Source organism: Physeter macrocephalus, chromosome 21, assembly GCF_002837175.3.
Source record: "Physeter macrocephalus isolate SW-GA chromosome 21, ASM283717v5, whole genome shotgun sequence".
NCBI classification, from domain to species: Eukaryota; Metazoa; Chordata; class Mammalia; order Artiodactyla; family Physeteridae; genus Physeter; species Physeter macrocephalus.
The window spans coordinates 73,276,172-73,295,401 of NC_041234.1; the positions used below are offsets into that span (position 1 = coordinate 73,276,172).

The 19,230-nt window shown below is 38.2% G+C and overlaps 1 protein-coding gene across 11 annotated transcripts in view; it reads left to right on the forward strand.

The window, feature by feature from the left end:
• Positions 1-19,230, forward strand: part of DIAPH2 (diaphanous related formin 2) — a 919,875-nt gene that overhangs the window by 696,174 nt on the left and 204,471 nt on the right. For all 11 annotated transcript variants that reach the window (XR_008616350.1, XR_008616349.1, XM_055081632.1 and 8 more), the window contains one exon: positions 14,423-14,558. Coding sequence is in view for 9 of the 11 variants with exons in the window: in XM_055081632.1 (XP_054937607.1) it covers positions 14,423-14,558 (136 nt within the window). In the remaining 2 variants the exon portion in view is untranslated. The remainder of the gene's footprint in view (positions 1-14,422; positions 14,559-19,230) is intronic.

The following is a 19,230-nucleotide window of genomic DNA, read 5'->3' on the forward strand; positions in this document are numbered from 1 at the left end:
ATATCCTGGAAAGTGGGACAACAATTCATCAAACAATCACTTTCTTCTTAGAAGAGCACAGAGTTCTGACTGGCAATCAAGATGGCTTTGTGAAAAGTAAATTGAGCAAAACCATTTTCGTTTACTTCTGTGAAAGAATTGGTGCCTTGCTAGTCCAAGACAGAATCTTTATTCGCAAAGAATTTAATTCCCTCCCATGTGACATTTATTCTCAATGATGATTGAAAAAAAAAAATAGGATCTAGACTCTAGACTCTAGAATACTATTTCAACTGGCAGTCTAGGAGATTGACTGAAAGAGGACTAACACTCTAGTGCTTTTTTGGATGACCCCTAAGTGCCAGAAGCACAAGAGCCTTGTCTGTGATACTTTCGCTGATCCCCCTACATGGTAGTTACTCAGTGAAAGTTTAATGCTTCTCAGAGAAGGTACAAGTCACTGGGTGCAAATAAGGCTCCATTTGCCTTAGCTTTTTTGCTTCCTGGGCCTTTTCTTCCTTTCCCTGTCTTTCCCATCACCAAAAGGACAGAAAAGTTATCAATGGCAATAAGTCCAGAGGAATTTCTAACACTTCATTAAAATTTATATATATATATATAAAAATTTTAATATGTATATGCAAATTTAATATATATATGAACATTTTTTGATGTGTATCTTCCCTCAGAAATAAGTTCAGTTAGGAATTAGTCAAATAGAAAATAATTAAGGGCATCAAGCAGACAGCATAGACACAAGAACATGCATAAATTCACTAGAAAAAGGTTTTTGATTCTTAGTGTTAGAGTACTAATCGTGAATCAGCAGTATATGAGGTATGACTATTTTTTAAAGACAAACCAGAAATGTGTAGAGTCAAAGGAATTTTACCCCCATTGTTATCTTAATTGAAAGATAATGACAGGGCTTCCCTGGTGGCGCAGTGCCTGAGAATCCGCCTGCCAATGCAGGGGACATGGGTACCATCCCTGGCCTGGGAAGATCCCACATGCCACAGAGCAACTAAGCCCATGTGCCACAACTACTGAACCTGCACTCTAGAGCCTGCGAGCCACAACTGCTGAGCCCATGTGCCACAACTACTGAAGCCCGCGTGCCTAGAGCTCACACTCCACAACAAGAGAAGCCATGACAATGAGAAGCCCGCGCACCGCAGTGAAGAGTAGCCCCCGCTTGCCACAACTAGAGAAAGCCCGTGCACAGCAACGAGGAGCCAACACAGCCAAAAATAAAAACAAATAAATAAATAAATTTATTTAAAAGAAAAAAAAGAAAGATAATGACGTTTCCCAAAATATTTTGTAAATGCCTGTTTTAGATTTGTCCTAAGGGTTATGTGGCCTGTGCTTTAGATCTTTTCAGGGGTACTAAATCTTTGCAATTTGAGGGTAGATTTGATTTTTGAAATCAGCCAAAAGTGATATCGAGCCAAGTTTTATGAATAAGATGTATGATCGAACTGGGTAACAAAATCTCTGGTCAAAAATATTGCGGATCTAAAATAATGAGACTGATTTTATTTGATTCAGAGCTCAATTCTGAAAGAGGAGTTTCAATCACAGAGTAATGGTCCTCACCAAAATAAGTTTATGGCTTCCCAAGGTGGCCATTTGAAGGATGGGATTCCTGGTTTCAACAGATATATTGGAACCAATCTTACAAGTTTACAGTTGCACCTTAAAATGTTATAAAACAAATGCTATGGTGTGTTGCGAGAATTAGAGCGTGGAAAACTGGGAGTAGCCTTACTGTAGATATTGGTTAGCCCATCTTTTAGGGTATTTTTTTCCCACCTTGGTTCATTTTTGGGGGTGGGAGAGACATACATATGAGGAGGGAGAAACCTATAATTTAAAAAATAATGTCCACCAAGGAGAGAAGACCCAGGGGAAAACCTAAACATTATTAAATTTATAGAGAGGACTCTGTGTGAGAGACTTGTTATTTTATTTAATTTTTAATTTTATTTATTTATTTATTTATTTTTGCCTGTGTTGGGTCTTCATTTCTGTGCGAGGGCTTTCTCTCGTTGCGGCGAGCAGGGGCCACTCTTCATCGCGGTGTGCGGGCCTCTCACTGTCGCGGCCTCTCTTGTTGCGGAGCACAAGCTCCAGACGCGCAGGCTCAGTAGTTGTGGCTCACGGGCCCAGTTGCTCCGCGGCATGTGTGATCTTCCCAGACCAGGGCTCGAACCCGTGTCCCCTGCATCGGCAGGCGGACTCTCAATCACTGCTCCACCAGGGAAGCCCGAGACTTGTTATTTTAGAAAATGATGTTGAGGGGCTTAATTTGGAGTCCAAACTAATTTTCCTAAGGTCCTCTCTTACCCCATCCCTCTTCCCAGCATTTACCCTACAAAGTTAGAAATTCCCCCACATTGCATTTGAGGATCAGTTTTACTTTTGTGGGACTCAGGCACCACAGTGCTTCCTGGGGACACGTTATACCTCCGTGATGAATTTTTTAAGGAAGATATTGACCAGGTTGCTATTTCTCAGCAGCCAATAGACAAGATATGGGCTTAAGAAACTGACAGCTTTTAATCAGACATCAGGAAGTATTTCCTCTTAGACGTGATTAAGTATCAGCATAGGTTTCTGCAGGAGGTCGTGGAACCCTATTCACAGGCAGAGGACTGGAGCTCATTTCTTGAGGGTCTTTCCTGTTCTGAGTGTATATTTCTACTTGTCAAGGTAATCTGATATTCTTTTCCAAGCCTCCAAGTTGCTTTTCAACCCACCCAAATTGGTCTCATGAAAAACCTAATTGATTGTGCTGCCTCTTGCATCTTCTAAGATGGTGACAGTCATAAGGCTGTAAACTCAGCTCTCAGGGCTGTAACATACCACTTGTTTTGCCCTTTCCCCCCACCCACCCCTCCACAAGATGCTTTCCCATTAAAATATCTTATCAGTCACTTCAGAATTTTATTTTGTTCCTTTGGTTCAAAATAGAATTTTTTTTAAGCTATAGATTAACTTCCTATAGGCGCCCAAAGCGCTTTGTATATTTTAATCAAGTCGAGGTCCGTAGAGGCATGTCAAACTCAATTGTTTTTCTTTCCCAGATGGAAAGAGGGATACTCCAATACCTACAAGAAAAATATGTCTGCAGAAACTTGCAGCATTTGAAAACCTCTTCCATGCTCCAGATTGTCGATTAACTTCTAGCTAATCAGAGTTCAGCATTCTAATGGACTGTGACGGGAGAAGCAGTTTTTCCTCCAACTTCAGATCCCATGTTTTTGCAGTTGTAAGGCAAATTTTAAAAGAAGGCCTTGGGGATTACACCCAGCCTTCATTATCATAGGTGCATGACCGCTTTGTAACCAACTGCAAGTTTAATATACAAGGAGATTTGCACATAACAGTCTTCTTTTCTTCCTTCTTTTCATTTTGAATAATCTACCTTTGAGCGTCTCTTCAGGACCACACTAGTGTGCAAAGATCTGTTTGTCTGTCAGACCTCCTGATATGTACAGCATGTGAAAGATGCATTAATTTTTTACTTGTTTCCTAAGGAGGCTGAACAGTAAGCTGGTTGTGCTGAATACAAGAGAGGGCTGCTTTAGTGAACATGTAGTGGAATTCACTTAACTGGCTTCCTCTCCTGCAGCAGATCAGTTTCTTCTATGAGTCTCCCCTCTGCCAAGAGGGAGTCATTTATACAAATAAACTCAAGGAACTTTTCATCTAAACTTTCCTCCCGAACCTGAGACGGTTTGGTCTTAAACCAAAAGATCACTGGCAAAGCTGTGTGTTATGAACGTGTGTGGATCATGCAAATATGTCATTCAAAGCAAAGATCTCCTTTTCAAAGTTAGAAAACATCTTTTCTTTTAACCTTGGAGGTTCTATGTAAACACTCATCTCTACACAAGTGAACTTTCGCTGCAGAGTGTGGCGCTGTGTCCCTGTGACAAATGTCATGGATTTCAGCCCTCAGAAACACTAAGCATTGGCATTTTTAAGAAAATAAATGTAGAGGTCAGTGAACCACAACCTTTGGATGATTAGGAAAGAAACCCACCATTTGAAGGTGGATGATGCTTATTTCAAGGCCACTCAGATTTTCCACAATAAAGAAATATGAGATGTGTAGGGAATTATGTGTAGAGAGGTTCTTAGTAATTTCGTGTTTTGAGAATTCCCAGGCTGAAAACTATTATTATGTAAATCGACGAACTCCAGCTTCCAGTTCTTAGAAAATGAGAAGCGTATCTGAAGTTTAACTAGGTTTTGACCTTTTATGTTAGGAAGACTACAGTAGGGAAGAATGGAGCTAGGAAGTTCATTAGGGATTATTTTATGTAAGGTGGTCAGGGAAGTCCTCACTGATTAGGAGACATTGAAGCAGAGACTCGTTAGCCCTGTCTGAGAGCAGAGAGAACACAAGTGGAAAGTCTCTGAGGGAAGTTGACCAGCGGGGATAGAACAGAATGACCCAGGACAAGTAGTGGGGGACCAGATCATGTCAGGCCTTGTAGGCTGTTGGAAGGGCTTTTTTTCTTCAACTCTGAGTAGGAATAGATGGGTTCTCTGACAAACAGACTGAGAGAAAGGAGGAGGAAGGAAGGAGGGGGAATGAGCTGAGGACAGAGCTTTAGGGGAAGGTAAAAATTAAGGGTGGGAGAGGGCAGTGTAGTCGAGGAAGGAAGGAACGTAGCAGCTCTGGAATCTAAGAGGGCAGAAAATATCTATTTTGTTTGATTTGGTTATGTAGCCTCTATCTCTGTGATTCATACCATAGTTACTTAGGTTAGTGAGCACAACTTAAATCTCCATCTCACTACAGTATCAGCACATATGTTCGGCGTCTATTACTGAGACACCTAAGCACTCGAGCAAGCTAATCAAGGTTTCAGTTACCCCAGTGAGAAAGTTAGACTTCTCAGTTACAATCACAGTTGACTGGTTGATGAAGTATTCATGAGATCTTGCATAAGAGGAATTTTATAGGTCGCTTGCACCGTAATAAGTGGAAATATCTGGGAAAGAAAAAAAGTTTAGCAGTATTACGGTGCTGATAGAGTCTTCAAAGGTACTGACTCTCAGTGTGGTTGCTGCAGCTGAAAATTCTTTGCCCTGAGCATTTGTCATGACTCCTTCAATCCAACATGCCCTCTAAACACAGTGAAACTAGAGAAAAGGAACGTCTAAAGTTGTTTGATGTTAATTAAAGAGTAGGATTCTTTCCTTTTTTTTAATGGAGAGCCATACAATTTGTGCCCAAATCACTGCTACCGTCTTATGTAGGTTTTTCTCTCATCATCTGGTAGTTCAGTTCTTTGTTCAAATGCTGAAAAATTCATCTCAGCTCACATTGTCTCTTCCCATTTGTAACCTGCCATGATCATTCTCAAATGGGACTGACAAAGACCTGGAAGAGTAGATGAGTCCAGATTTACTATGACCTTTGGTATTCTTTAGGATTTTCACCACTTGTACTAACAAATAGGGACCTCGGCCCAAGTTACACATCAGTAGTGGTAACATATATTGGGATCTGTGTCTCCCAGCAACACTTACCCTTGGTTACAGGCAAGTGCAGCAAATTGCAGAAATGTCTAGCAGCCAGAACAATTCAAGCAAAGAACGTGGTAGGTATCTACCTATATGAAGCAGAGTAAATGGGAAGGAAGGAGAATTTTGTTAAAGAAAATTTTTTTGGAAAATGATGAAAAGGCATCATACATAGAATTGCCTTTCCTTTTCATTGTCATGCTCAGCACATCTCTGGGACAAGGAAAGGACATTGCTGCTCTAACCCTAGTTCACTGGTCTGGACCACCTTTCCATCTCTACCTTTTTTGCCTCCTGTTATGCCTGGAATTAAATGAGAACCCCAACCAGCAAAAAGGTTATAATGTTCATCTTCTCTTCTCTTTGAAATCCTCCAGTAGATGGTTTTCCAGCAGGACCAGCAGCCTCCAATGGGTCAGGTGGGGAAAGTTTAAGAAAGTTTCGCGAGGCCTGGGATAGAAGACTGAGTGTACACTAATTCTCCTTTAAGCAGACCGAGTGAATGTGACATTCTGAAATAAATACTCGCAAAAGAAAGAAAAGCAAACTTCTTATTTCCACATCAAATGGCATTAGAGTATGTGCTTCATTTTCTTAGGGAGATGACAGAACTAACTCCAGATGTTAAACAACAAACAATAACAGCAAAAAAAAAAAAAAAAAATCCACTGCCTTCCCCCAGGAAACTTCATCCCTCCGTTTTTTTCCCCACAATCTCATAAGGTGTGTTGAACCTTAAGTAAGACGATGCGTGCCTTTCATTATTAGTCCACATAGCAAAATGTTCTATGATGTTTTTGTTTCTTAGATTTGTCAAATACAGTATATAAACCACAGAATTTTCCCCAGAAACTTATCGTTCATTTTATCTATATCTTTTTTCTCATGGCTCGAGAAGGCAACTTCTGTCACCTGTTCAAAGGTTTGGGGTCTGAGAGAGATCGTGTGTTTCATTTCTTCATAGTTTTAACTGATATTGCAAGATTTCCGTATCAAAAATGACTCTTCCTTCTCCCCAGTGCACATGAGCATATGTGAGCCTGCTCCTGGGCTAGAGGAAATGGGGTACAAATCCTGAATTGGTACTGCCCAACTGTGGAATTATATAATAGTAACCAGCCCATTTACTGCATACTTCTTCTATGTGCCAGACACTGTGCTTAATTGCTTTCAATGCAATATCGCATTAAATCACAGACCAACACTGTGAAGTACAGTTATTTCGTAGATCAGCAGAGCAGGCTTAACACAGTTAAGTAAGTGACCCAAAGTGATAAAGCATGATGGTCGCTAGGCAGCTAGGATTTAAACCGGATCTCTCAGCTCCTAAAGGCCATCCTGTGTTCACAAGGGTATGCTGCTCTACTCAGAGTGTTTGGATTATGGGTCCTCATTTGAGAGGAACAAAATAAATAGGCCTCTTTCCCATTATTTTTACTCTGGGCATACAATTTCTGGGTCGGGAAACTTTCGAAATCTTACCAAGATGCATTAAAAAATGGAGCCTTAGAATCATCATACCTATCTAAGAAAGATAGAAATGTACAGTATCCAGGTCAGCACTTCTTTGATTTAAATTTTAAGTGTTCTATGTTACTTTAAAAGAGGTGATTAAAAGAAACAATTTCAAATTCTAAAGAGGTTAGTGTAAAACAGAAAGAAGGTAAAAGAAAAAAAAGCTCCAAAAGCACTGTTTGAATTAAAGCTAAAAGAGGATCAGGTCCTAGGACCTGATAAAAGGTGTGGAGAGAATTTCACCGATTTCATTGAGTTTTCGTTAAAGAATAATCTCTCGGTGACTCACATTTAGTGTATAAAAAGATTTTCAATATAATACGTACCAGGTTTCTTTATATTGTTGCCAAATGATTTGACTCAGTATCATCTGGGAATCCTTCTAATATCCCTGATGTATGAAGAAACACTCAGGGGCGTGATCACAGTGTGCCTCTGGCACCAATGTTGCCAATTTGTTCACCAGGACATTTCCAATACATTCTTTTAAGGTTATGTGACTCTCTTCTAACACAGCTTCCGATACTGAAATGAATCACAATCTTGACACGTATATTCACACAGGTACCCAGGATGATCCAAAACTCAAAAGAGAAAAGAATAAATTTCTAGGTCTTTTTTTCATGAGTGCCAAGTGATGGTGATATATATGGATTTTTAAAATTACCTTAGGTGCCAATAATATGGTACAGTTATAAATTATGTTCAGTATGCTTACGAGGGTAGATGGTGTCAAGATGCTACATTTCTAGTCCTGGGTCACATCCTCGTGTCTTCCAAAAAAGAGGGAGGGGGTTGTGCAGAATAAACTATTGAAAACACATGAGGTCATGTGTGCTTACTGTTTAAACTTTCAGATGTTTCTTTTGCACATAATAATCACTGCCATCATGTATTGAGCATTTCTCTGTACCAGGCATCATCTTCAGTGTTTTATATAAACATTATTTCCCCTAATCTATTTAACAGCCAAGCGATTTCCGTAGTAGCGTCTCCATTCCACAGATGTGGAAACTAAAGCTCAGAGAAATGAAGTAACTAACTTGTTCAAGGTCACACAGCTTTTAGGGTAAGTGATGGGAGTTTAGATATGAAACCAGGTTAAGGTGACTCCAAGATCCATTTTTCTTCCTAATTGCTCCACTTCTCCATCCCTCAAATATACTTTGGCTTCCAGTGAGATCACAGTGCTCGCAAAGTGCTTCTGAAGTCAGCACTGGGATAAAAAGCCATTGAAGGCAATAGGAGTAAGGAAAAGGTTTTGGTGGGAGGTGGTTTTTGTTTTTAAATATCACGAGGTTGGAAGATGCTGGGTTTGTGTAGACCTGACATGAAAGAAGCTGGCATCTGAGCCCCTTGGAATTTTCGAAACCAGTTTCATCCATTTTGTAAAGCTTAATTGGAATATATGAGAGGTCTTAGCATTTACATGAGCTTTTTTTTTTTTTTTTTTGCATATGGCATTTTTAGCCCATAGGTCTCATTTGTTAATTATGCACAACAAGGGAAATAAGATTTGTAATTTATTCATACTTTTCAGTAAGGCAATAGAGTCTTACAATCAGTGAGAGGCTTAAAATGAGGTTAGTGAATACATTTTGCAGTAAATCCTGGAGACAATTTTTGTTACATTTTGCTCCTTCTGTGCTTTTTCCTGACTCTTGAAAAATAGATATGCCAGTAAAACTGAGACTTTTTTTTCTGTAAACATTTCTTATCTTGTATGAGGTTACTACCAAAAAACTTTCTCAATTAGCAGCATCCTTTTAGCAGAACACAATTCTGTACATTGACAGAATCTAATCAGCTGGCATTCCCAACCCTAAGAAATAATGATTGATGCTTACTTGAGAATCATGTTGAAGTAGAGGAGTTAGCATTTTAAAATGTTTAGTGAGGCTCAACAAATATACAGTGTTGTTACCCACAGTCAATTATTTAAAGGTTTTTTTTAAAAAAATTCTGAGCTCAAATTTGCTCCTGTTGCTTTTATTCTTTTAATCATTTGGGGTTTGTTTTATAGGAATTAGGGTGAAAAGAGTACATCCCATCCCTCAAAAGGGTTCGCTCCCCATCAGCTTTCACATTTTTTGGAGAGTTAAACAAAGTCTTGAAATTTCCTATCTTGCTCTCCAGTAAAACTAAAGGTTGTTGATATGAAACCATAGTTAAGATTTCCCTTTCTCTTTTTAAATTTATTTTTTAAGGAGAGAGAAGTAAACAGGCATGTGTTTCCCATCCCTAATTTCCTAAAGCCAGAGTCAAAGAGTGAAACCACCAAGAGGAATAGGATGTTCTTTTTAGGCCTTCATGAGGCCTCTTCATGAAGACAGAATTGGTGATATCAGAACTGAATCTTATTCCACAGTCTGTGTTGCTTGAAAAATATATGCCTTTGTAGATGCATTCATTCATTTCTATTAATGCCAAACCACAGAACTTATTTTCCTCTTCTGTTTCGGTCTCTTTGGGATTGCACATGCCATTTCAAATTGTGTGATTGTTTTGTAGTTAAATTTATTCCTAAAACATTTAAGGCGTGAACTGATGAACCTATTACTTGGTCTGTTTCATTGTTTATAGATTTACATTCATGGTGTTTTAGTAGTGCCAGTTGCAAGTCTACCTTTCGTATAGAAATGTAACCTATTCACATATGCCAAATTTCTCTACTAGTGATTCAGTGATATTGTTGACTGATTTTTTTCTACCCCAAATTGCATTAGTTCAGATTTTTATATAAACTATCTTTTTAGTTTTCCTCTATTTTTAAGAAAGAAAAAGGAATGAAATGTGAAGAATGCTATAGAAATAGTATGATTCAAGTCCATGAATCACATAATGCCTATCAGTGATCTATATCAACATTTCTGTTCTCAAAATATAGTTTAGATTTGGGCTTTCTTGTGTTTTTATAATTATTCTACTGTCTTCATTACATAATCTTAGTCTATAAAAGGATGCTTATAAAAAATCAAGTCTTGGGAATAGGATTGCCAAATTTATCACATAAAAATACTGAATGCCTAGTTAAATTTGAATTTAGATAAACCATGAAAAAATCTTTTGTTAGCAATGTGTCCCAAATATTACATGATTTTTTTAACATAAATATATCCCAAGTATTGTATGGATAATGAATAATTTTTAGTATCAATGTGTCCCACATATCGCATGAATTTTTTTAGTATAAGTATATGCCAAGTATTGAATAGGATATACTTACACTAAAAAAAATGATTCACGGTTTATCTAAATTCAAGTTTAACTGAGTGTCCTGTTTTTTATCTGACAACTCTACTTGGAAGTCATCATGGTAATGTGAGTGAACATATGTGCTTCTGGTACTTAAGTAACTGTGTAGCCTTGGGCATCTCACTTAACCTACCTCAACCTAAGTTTCAGCATCTGTAAAATGAGAACAAATACTAGGTTTCCTATAAATATTTGAAGTTATTTACTTAAAACACCTGGCACATAATAAATTTCCATTAAACACTAGCTGTTATTATCAGAACAAGGAAGAAATACAAACGCAAGTTACCAGTTTTTTTCCATCTTCATAATAAATGACAGCACTCAGCAGCTAAATAGCCCATTAGATTGATAATGGAAGAGTCCACCTGACCTCAGGTGGCCTCGGCCTGCAGCGGCTTGAAGCAGGCTTTCGGTTCCCGGCCAGAGATTGAGGTCGGGTTTCCTTTGGCCAGTCCTTTTGATTTGCCTGGTCCAGAGTCCCTGTTTGGCTCAGGATCCTCCCCTGTGTGCGCACGCGTCTCTCAGCCAAGATGGATTCTACAGAAGAGGCCTGTGGGTAGTTGGCACCACTTACTATGGGGTGGCGCCCCCTCCCTTTTTTTTTTTTTTTTTTTTTTTTTTTGTGGTATGCGGGCCTTCCTCTGCTGTGGCCTCTCCCATTGCGGAGCACAGGCTCCGGACGCCCAGGCCCAGCGGCCACGGCCCACGGGCCCAGCAGCCCCGCGGCACGTGGGACCCCCCCAGACCGTCGCAGCCAAGATGGATCCCTGCATCGGCAGGCGGACGCGCAACCACTGCGCCACCAAGGAAGCCCGCCCCCTCCCTTTTTGACCTCCAAGGAGCTTTCTAGTTGGGAAGGTTTCCTTGACTTCGAGAATGAGAAAAATGTGGTCTCCTATCTTCTAGCTGGGCAGGGCCCAGCCTCCTCTCTCAGTTGTCCTGCTATTCTCATCTTGGAGTATATATAGGTCCACAGAGAACGAATCTCCAATTGCTTTCCCTGGGTTGCAGGGAGTGGCCCATCTACCTCCTGCCTCACACCCAGATGTTGGTTGATTGTTTACCAGATCAGAGATTTGACTGATAATAAAATGTACACAAGCATTAACCTCCCTTCTCTCCTCTGCTACTCACCTCCTCTCATGTTACTTACCAAAGATCATGCAACTTGTTAATATCAGAGCCTGAATGTATGTTGTCTTTGCACATTGTCTTTTTATTCTAAGTTACAATTTTATTTCAATCCTGCCTTTTTTAAACATCTACTTTTAAAAATTTTATTAATTTTTATTGAGATATAATTTACATATCATAAAATTCACCATTTTGCAGTATACAATTCACTGGTTTTTAGTATGTTCACAAGGTTCTGCAACCATCACCACTACATAATTCCAGAACATTTTCATCATTCCCAGAAAGAAACCCCATTCTCATTAGCAGTCACTCTGCATTCCCCCCTCCTCCTTCCCCTGGCAACCACTAATCTACTTTGTCTCCATGGATTTACCTATTCTGGACATTATATATAAATGGAATCATAACCATATGTGGCCTTTGGTGTCTTCTTTCACTGAGCGTAATATTTTAAGGTTCATCCATGTTGTGGCATGTATCAGTACTTTATTCTTTTTATGCTTGAATAATATTCCATCATATGGATATATATGTACCGCATTTTGTTTATCCATTTATCAGCTGGTGGATATTTGGGTTGTTTCCACTTATTGGCTATTAGAAATGATGCTGCTAATGAACATTCTTGTACAAGTTTTTGTGTGAACACATGTTTTGTCTTGGATATATACCTAGGAGTGGAATTGTTGTGTCATATTATAACTCTATGTTTAACATTTTGAGGAACTCAGACAGCTTTCCAGGATGACTCATTATTTTACATTCACACCAGCAATACAAAGCATTCCAATTTCTCCAGTTCTTCATTTATTAGTATCCGTTTTGTTGTTTTTTATTATAGCCATCCTAGTGTTCATGAAGTGGTACCTCATTGTGGTTTTGATTTGCAGTTCCCTAGTGATTAATGATGTTGAACATCTTTTCAAATACTTATTGGCTCTTTATCTTCTTTGCAGAAATATCTTTTTAAATCCTTTGACCATTTTTAGTTGGGTTATTTGTCATTTTATTGTTGAGTAGTAAGAGTTTTTATATATTCTTATCAGATATATGATTTGCAGATATTTTCTCCCATTCTGTGGGTTATCTCTTCACTCTCTCGACAGTGTGACAGTGGTTTTTTTTTTTTTTTTTTTTTTTTTTTTTTTTCCCTCCCTTTTGCCTTCCCCGCACAGCTTGCCGGACCTTAGTTCCCCAACCAGGGATCGAACCTGGGCTCCGGCAGTGAGAGTGCCGAGTCCTAACCACTGGACCCCCAGGGAATTCCCTTGGCAGTCTCCTTTGATGGATACAAGTTTTTGGTTTTGATGAAGTCTTATTTATCTATTTTTTCCCTTTGGTTGTTTGTGCTCTTGGTGTCATCCACATTGTCTTTCTTCCATGAAGAATAAAACAAACACTAAACCCTGAGTAGAGAGACATGAGTTATTTTCCCAACTTTGCAATTACATAAATGTGTGACCTTAGGCAGGTATTTAAACTCATTCAGAACCCAGTTTCCACATCTGCAAAAAGAAGCTGGATTCAGCAGAGCAGACGATTTGCAATTTTGGGTGAATAAATCAATCTCTATGAAACCCCCTGTGTTAGTGGTTCTCAACCTGGGTAACATTTGGCAATCTCTGGAGACAATTTTGGTTGTCAGAACCGGGGAGGGGTGCTACTGGTATCTAGTCAGTAGAGGTCAGGAGTGCTGCTAAATATCTTACAAGACACAGGGTGCTCCCACAACAAAGAACTGTCTCGCCCCAAATGACAATAGTGCTGAAGCTGAGAAACCCTGTTCTAAAATTATGACTCTATTATTCAAATTTATTTTAAGTGGTAGTCTTTGAGTTTGTCTGCAGGAGCCAGATTATTTTGTGCTCTTAGCCTAATGTTAGATGTACTAGTGTTACAGGGGCAGGAGAAGGGGGAGGTACCAATAATTCTTGCAAGTCAAGAGAATTTTTTTGAAAGTGTTTTCAAGGCTTTTAAAAACTATTATTACCTTTTAATACGAAGAAAAAATATTTCAATATAGACACCTCCAGGCCAAGGCTTGTAGATGTATTCTTATTATTGAGTCCTTTTCTTTAGGGTTTCTAGAACAAAATAGCTTTTGTGAGGTAGTTGGTACATGCTGTGAAGTATGTCTGATAAATCATAAGAGGAAAAACACCCAGAACAACTTGATGGAAGGAACTTGCAGTCAGTGTGTCTCTGCATTAGTGATTTCTCTAAAATGACTATTCTCTAAAATACTATTAGTCCAGCAGAACAATTTACTCCAGAGTTCTCCCATACGGTCTACTGGAATGTACTGATTACCTTGAGTTCCACAGATAATCTATCCAAAATAAAACAGGCAATTGCTTGAAATGTGCTTCAGCACTCTTAAAGATCTTGGCATGTAAAAAGCTATCAAACGTGCAGGTGTTTCTTTCCTGTAATAATATAGCTGATTGTTTCATGCCCTGCACCACTAGATGGAATGGTGACCACCTCTGCCACACCCACCCACCACTATCATTGTCGTAGACAAAGTGTTCTAAGTATTTTGTAAATGTATCTCACTTTTCTTACAAAAATCTTATCACGTAATTAAAAAAAACACATTTTTCAGATAAGGGGAAAATGTAAAATAGAGTGGTACAATACCTGCTAAGCCATATTTCCCTATTAAACTTTTCCTTATGTATCAAAACTATTTCATATTTCAACCACAGAGACAATATGTTTATTGTTAAAAAATCTGTGAACATTCATGTTTCGAATTTTCTAGCACCCCAGGTAATAGCAGTTAAAGCCTGAGTTACATATAATTTTTTCAAGAAGAATTATCTTACGATTAGTTCTTTCTCTCAAAAGTATATGAATGTACCTCAAAGCTGCTATAATACTTTTCCATCTCTGAGCACCCACACTTGTGTGTATAGAATTTTAATGTTGCACAACTCCTCCAATATATACGTAATGGAAGAATTTTTGTTTAACTTTATTTGTACAGGAAGCAGTGAAAGAAAACAACAAGAGAAAAGAAATGGAAGAGAAGACTAGGAGGGCAAAGCTTGCAAAAGAGAAAGCTGAACAAGAAAAGTTAGAACGCCAGAAGAAAAAGAAACAACTCATTGATATAAACAAAGGTATGAAGTGCTTCCGTTTTTTAAGAATGAGGTATGAAGTGCGAAATAATTGCACTTAACTATTGACAATTTTGAATTATAAAGTGAATAATGGTTTTGGTAGAAAATTCACAATACTATTAGTTACTTGTATCAAAGTCTTTCATGTTACTGTCTGTATTTCTTTTCATCCTGCACTGAACACAGGCTTTTAGATAACCGATGCAAGGTCATATGCTGTTGCAACACTCTTTTTTTCTTCATTTATTTTACCAAATCATATTATGTTCTGGATGAGGCAGTGGTAAGAGAAGAAGAGAGTGAGATGAACAGAGGAACACTGGTCTGGGGAGATGAGCCTTATGGCTCTAATTTTATTTTGTTGACACATGTCTGTTGACAGTACAGTAATAATTAACACCCTCTCTTCGGGACTTGAACATTTCAAGTCATAATGGATATTGACAGCACTGTTATTATAAGTTGCAAAAAAAATAGGGAGAAGCACCTTGTCCAGCTGTGAGCCTACAAACAAAATACTGATATATCCACATAGTATAAAGTAAGTTGTTTTCTTGGTTAGCAAGAATGACTGTATATTAAAGGTGGATTTTTTTGGTTTGGTTTGTTTGGTTTTCTTTTTAAAGAAGAGAGGGTAAGGAAAAAAAGTGATCAGCACCAGGTAGCTGCAACTTAAGAATGCAAAAGCATAGCCTTTGCCACTGAGGGTTAGAGAATTGAAAAACAAAAAATCTGAACAAGATGCAAGATAATATGATTAATATGGACCACCTATTTCTAAGTATAATGATATTAAAAATTTCAAGCACTGTGTAATGTTGACTGTGTGCCATATTTTAAGTAAGTTAATCTTCATAACATCTCTGTGAGGTGGGTACTATTATTATCTCATTTTACAGATGAGGAAACTGAAGCTCATAGAAATTAAGGAACTTGCCAAGGTCACACAAATGGAAGTATTAACAGCAAGATTAGAATCTAAGTAGTCTGGCGATAGAATCTTTGCACTTATAAATGCCATTGTCAAATAATAATAACAACAACAACGGCAACAGCTAACATATAGTACTTACTATGTACCAAGAACTGTTCTAGGAATTGTATGCATTTGAACATATTTAATCCTCATAAAACCCTAGTAGGAGGGTGCTACTATCTCATTTTTAGATGAGGAAACAGGCACAGAGAAGTTAAGTGAGTTGCCCAAGTTGACAAAGATAGTAAGAAGTAGAACCAAGATCTGAGCCTAGGCAGTCTGTGGCCAAAGTTAATTATGAATTATTATTACGTATTTTTAATCGTTGTCAGTTACTCTGTAGTAATGTCTCTTAATGGCGAATCTTCTGAAATAATATCTATACCATTCTTCTTCATATCTCTAAAATACATAAAATTTTTCAGGAATTGACTGCAGTTTATCTTTTTACCCAGGAAATAAATATAACATAATTTTAAAAGACGAGAAAAGTATATAGAAGGGATACAACCAGGTCCTACTGTATAGCACAGGGAGCTATATTCAGTAGCCTATTAAAAACCATAATGGAAAAGAATATGAAAAAGAATATATATATATTTTTTTTTAATAAATGGCTATGATTTACTCAGGGGAAAATGGAGCACGACAGTACTTATAAGCCACTACACAGATGTGCTGACATCCCCAATTTTATAAGTGCGGCAGAATCTCAGTGCAACATTTGGGTCTTGCAAATACAAACACACACACACTCACACATACGCTCACATACACACACACTTCAAGGTACCTACCTGTAATGCTGCAGGTGTGGAGATTGAAATGTTTTTCACTCTAGTGTTTCTTTGCTGATTCATGCCCACTCCATAAGATCCGTGTTAAAGGCGATGTCTTTCCCCGAACCTGATTATTTTCTGTCTCCTTGGATTGGGTGGGACATGTCTCACTCAATTAGGAAAAGTACTAGAGCACAGTATTTGTAGGAAGTTCTCGCTTAATAGGTGATGGAGTCAGTAGAACTGTGCTGAATGTTAGTTCCCTTATGTGCATGAAGGAGTACTGAGAGAAGAGGCTGGAAGAGGTACGGGACAGACTGTGCATTCACTTGGCTATGCTAAGGGTCTTACCCTGAGAGCTGTGGGAAACCTATGAATGTTTCTAAATGGGAAAGTGATATGCTTTTTTCTTAGAAAGATCATTTTGACAGAAGCATAGAGAATGGACTGGAAAGGGAACAGCCTGAGACAACAGAGGTTAAGAGGTTATCATTGTCCTGACAAGAGATGATGGTGGCCTGAACTAATGCAGTGGTAGTGAGGTTACAGAAGTCACCAGTAAGAGGTGTATTAGATTCTCTAGGTTGTGGATATGCAGAGACAGATCTATTTTAAGGAATTGGCTTGCGTGATTATAGAAGCTGGCAAGTCCAAAATCCGCAGGGTAGGATGGCAGCCTGGATACCCAGAGAAGAACCAGTGTTGCAGTTCAAGTCCAAAGGCAGTCTGCTGGTAGAATTCCCTCTTGCTCAGGGGAGATCAGTTTTTGATCTATTCAGGCCTTCATCTGATTAGATGAGGCCCACCTACATTACAGAGGGCAATCTGCTTTACTCAAAATCCACTGATTTAAATGTTTATCTCATCCAAAAACACCCTCAGAAAAACATCCGGAGTAATGTTTAAACAAATATCTGGACACCGTGGCCCCAGCCAAGCTGACGTATAAAATTAACCATCACCAGAGGGTTGTTAAAAGGTAGAACTGACTGACCCTGATGATTTTAGATGTGGGAATTAAGGGAAGGAAGCATTAAAGAAGGTGGTACTCTTCATAAAGAAAAAACAGTTCAAGAATAGAGCAGACTTCATCAGGAGGGTTACAATGATTAGTGACATTTTGAAACTGTTTCATTTTCACAAACCTTGTAAAGATGGGAAATGTCTAAGAAGCCACTGTGTGTGTGCGCGTATGAAACTCAAGAAAGAGGTTTAGACTAGACAGACAGACTTGGGGATCATTGATTTTTGATGATTAAAGTTAGGGTATATTAGTTTGCTAGGGCTTCTGTAACAAAGTACCACAAACTGGAGGGCTTAGGACAACAGGAATTTATTGTCTCACAGTTCTGGAGGACAGACGCCTGAAATCAAGGTGTAGGCAGTGTCCTGCTCTTTCTGAAGACACTAGGGAAGGACCCATTCCAGGCCTCTCTCCTAGCTTCTGTTGGTTCCTTGGCTTGTGGCAGCATAACTTTGATGGTCACATGGCATTCTCCCTGTGTGCACGTCTCTCTTCACATGGTGTTCTTTTTATTAGGACACCAGTCATGTTGGATTAGGGGTCCAACCTAGTCTAGTTTAAATTCACCTTAATTAATGACACAATTTATCTTATAACATATGAGTTTGAATGAGATCACAGGGTAAAGTATAAATCAGAAGTTCTGAAAGTATTTGGTCTCAGAACCCATTTACACTCTTAAAAATTATTGAGGACCTCCCCATACCTTTTGCTTATTTGGGTTATATGTATTGACATTTATTATATTAGAATTTAAGCGGAGACATAGTAAATAAAATTATTTAAGAAATAATTTTAAAAGTAATTACTTATTAATTCTATTAAAATAAACTATTATGTGTTAAATAACATTTTTTAATGAAATGTAGCTTTATCTTCCAAAATCTCCCCTTCAAAAAACTTAGTAAGAAGAGAAAAAAATAGTGTTGTAAATCTCTTCAAAATCTGGCTTAATGAAAGACAGCTTGATTCTCATACCTGATTCTACATTCGGTCTAATGCGATATCGTTCATCGTGTCGCTTCTAGAAAGCACTATATACTCATGAAAGAATGAGAGAGAAAAAGGCAAAAATGTGTCAGTATTCTTATGAAGATAGTTTCAACCTTGCAGCTCTGAAATGATCTCAGAGGTCTCCACAAGTTCCCAGATTACACTTTTGAGACTCTCCGGGGTGAATAGTGAAAAGAGGAAGGAGTCAAGGCAGAGTCTGTCCAGTTTTGTGCCGAGAACATAATCTTGTTCCCACATCACACTGCCCCCATCCCCGACCTCCACCCCAAGTATGTATCAAGCTTTCACTATTTCCTTAAAAACATACCTACAATAGAAAGAAAAAAAGAAAGAACCAATTTTGATTGTGTCTATAATATGTATATATATTCATTTGCCAAGATTTGATTGATGACCTCTTCAAACATCATTGAAGGCATAGTATATAGATCCAAACAAGTTTTTTATGCAAATGCTTAGCTGAGTGATCTGAACACGAAAGACACATTTTAAAATAGGATTAATCTTTTGTATATTCTTACCATATCTCTATTTACAGATCAATTAAATAATAAACTTCACCATTAGGTTCTTGATTTGTGGCCCATATGTGGCAAGTACTTATTATTATTATTGTTATTTATTGTAATATTATTTAACACTTAAGAGTATATGTTTGTTAGTACTAGATATACAGATTGCCAACAAACACATGAAAGAATGTTCAACATCTTTAATCATTAGAGAAATGCAAATCAAAACTACAATGAGATATCATCTCACACCGGTCAGAATGGCCATCATCAAAAAATCTAGAAACAATAAATGCTGGAGAGGGTGTGGAGAAAAGGGAACACTCTTGCACTGCTGGTGGGAATGTAAATTGATACAGCCACTATG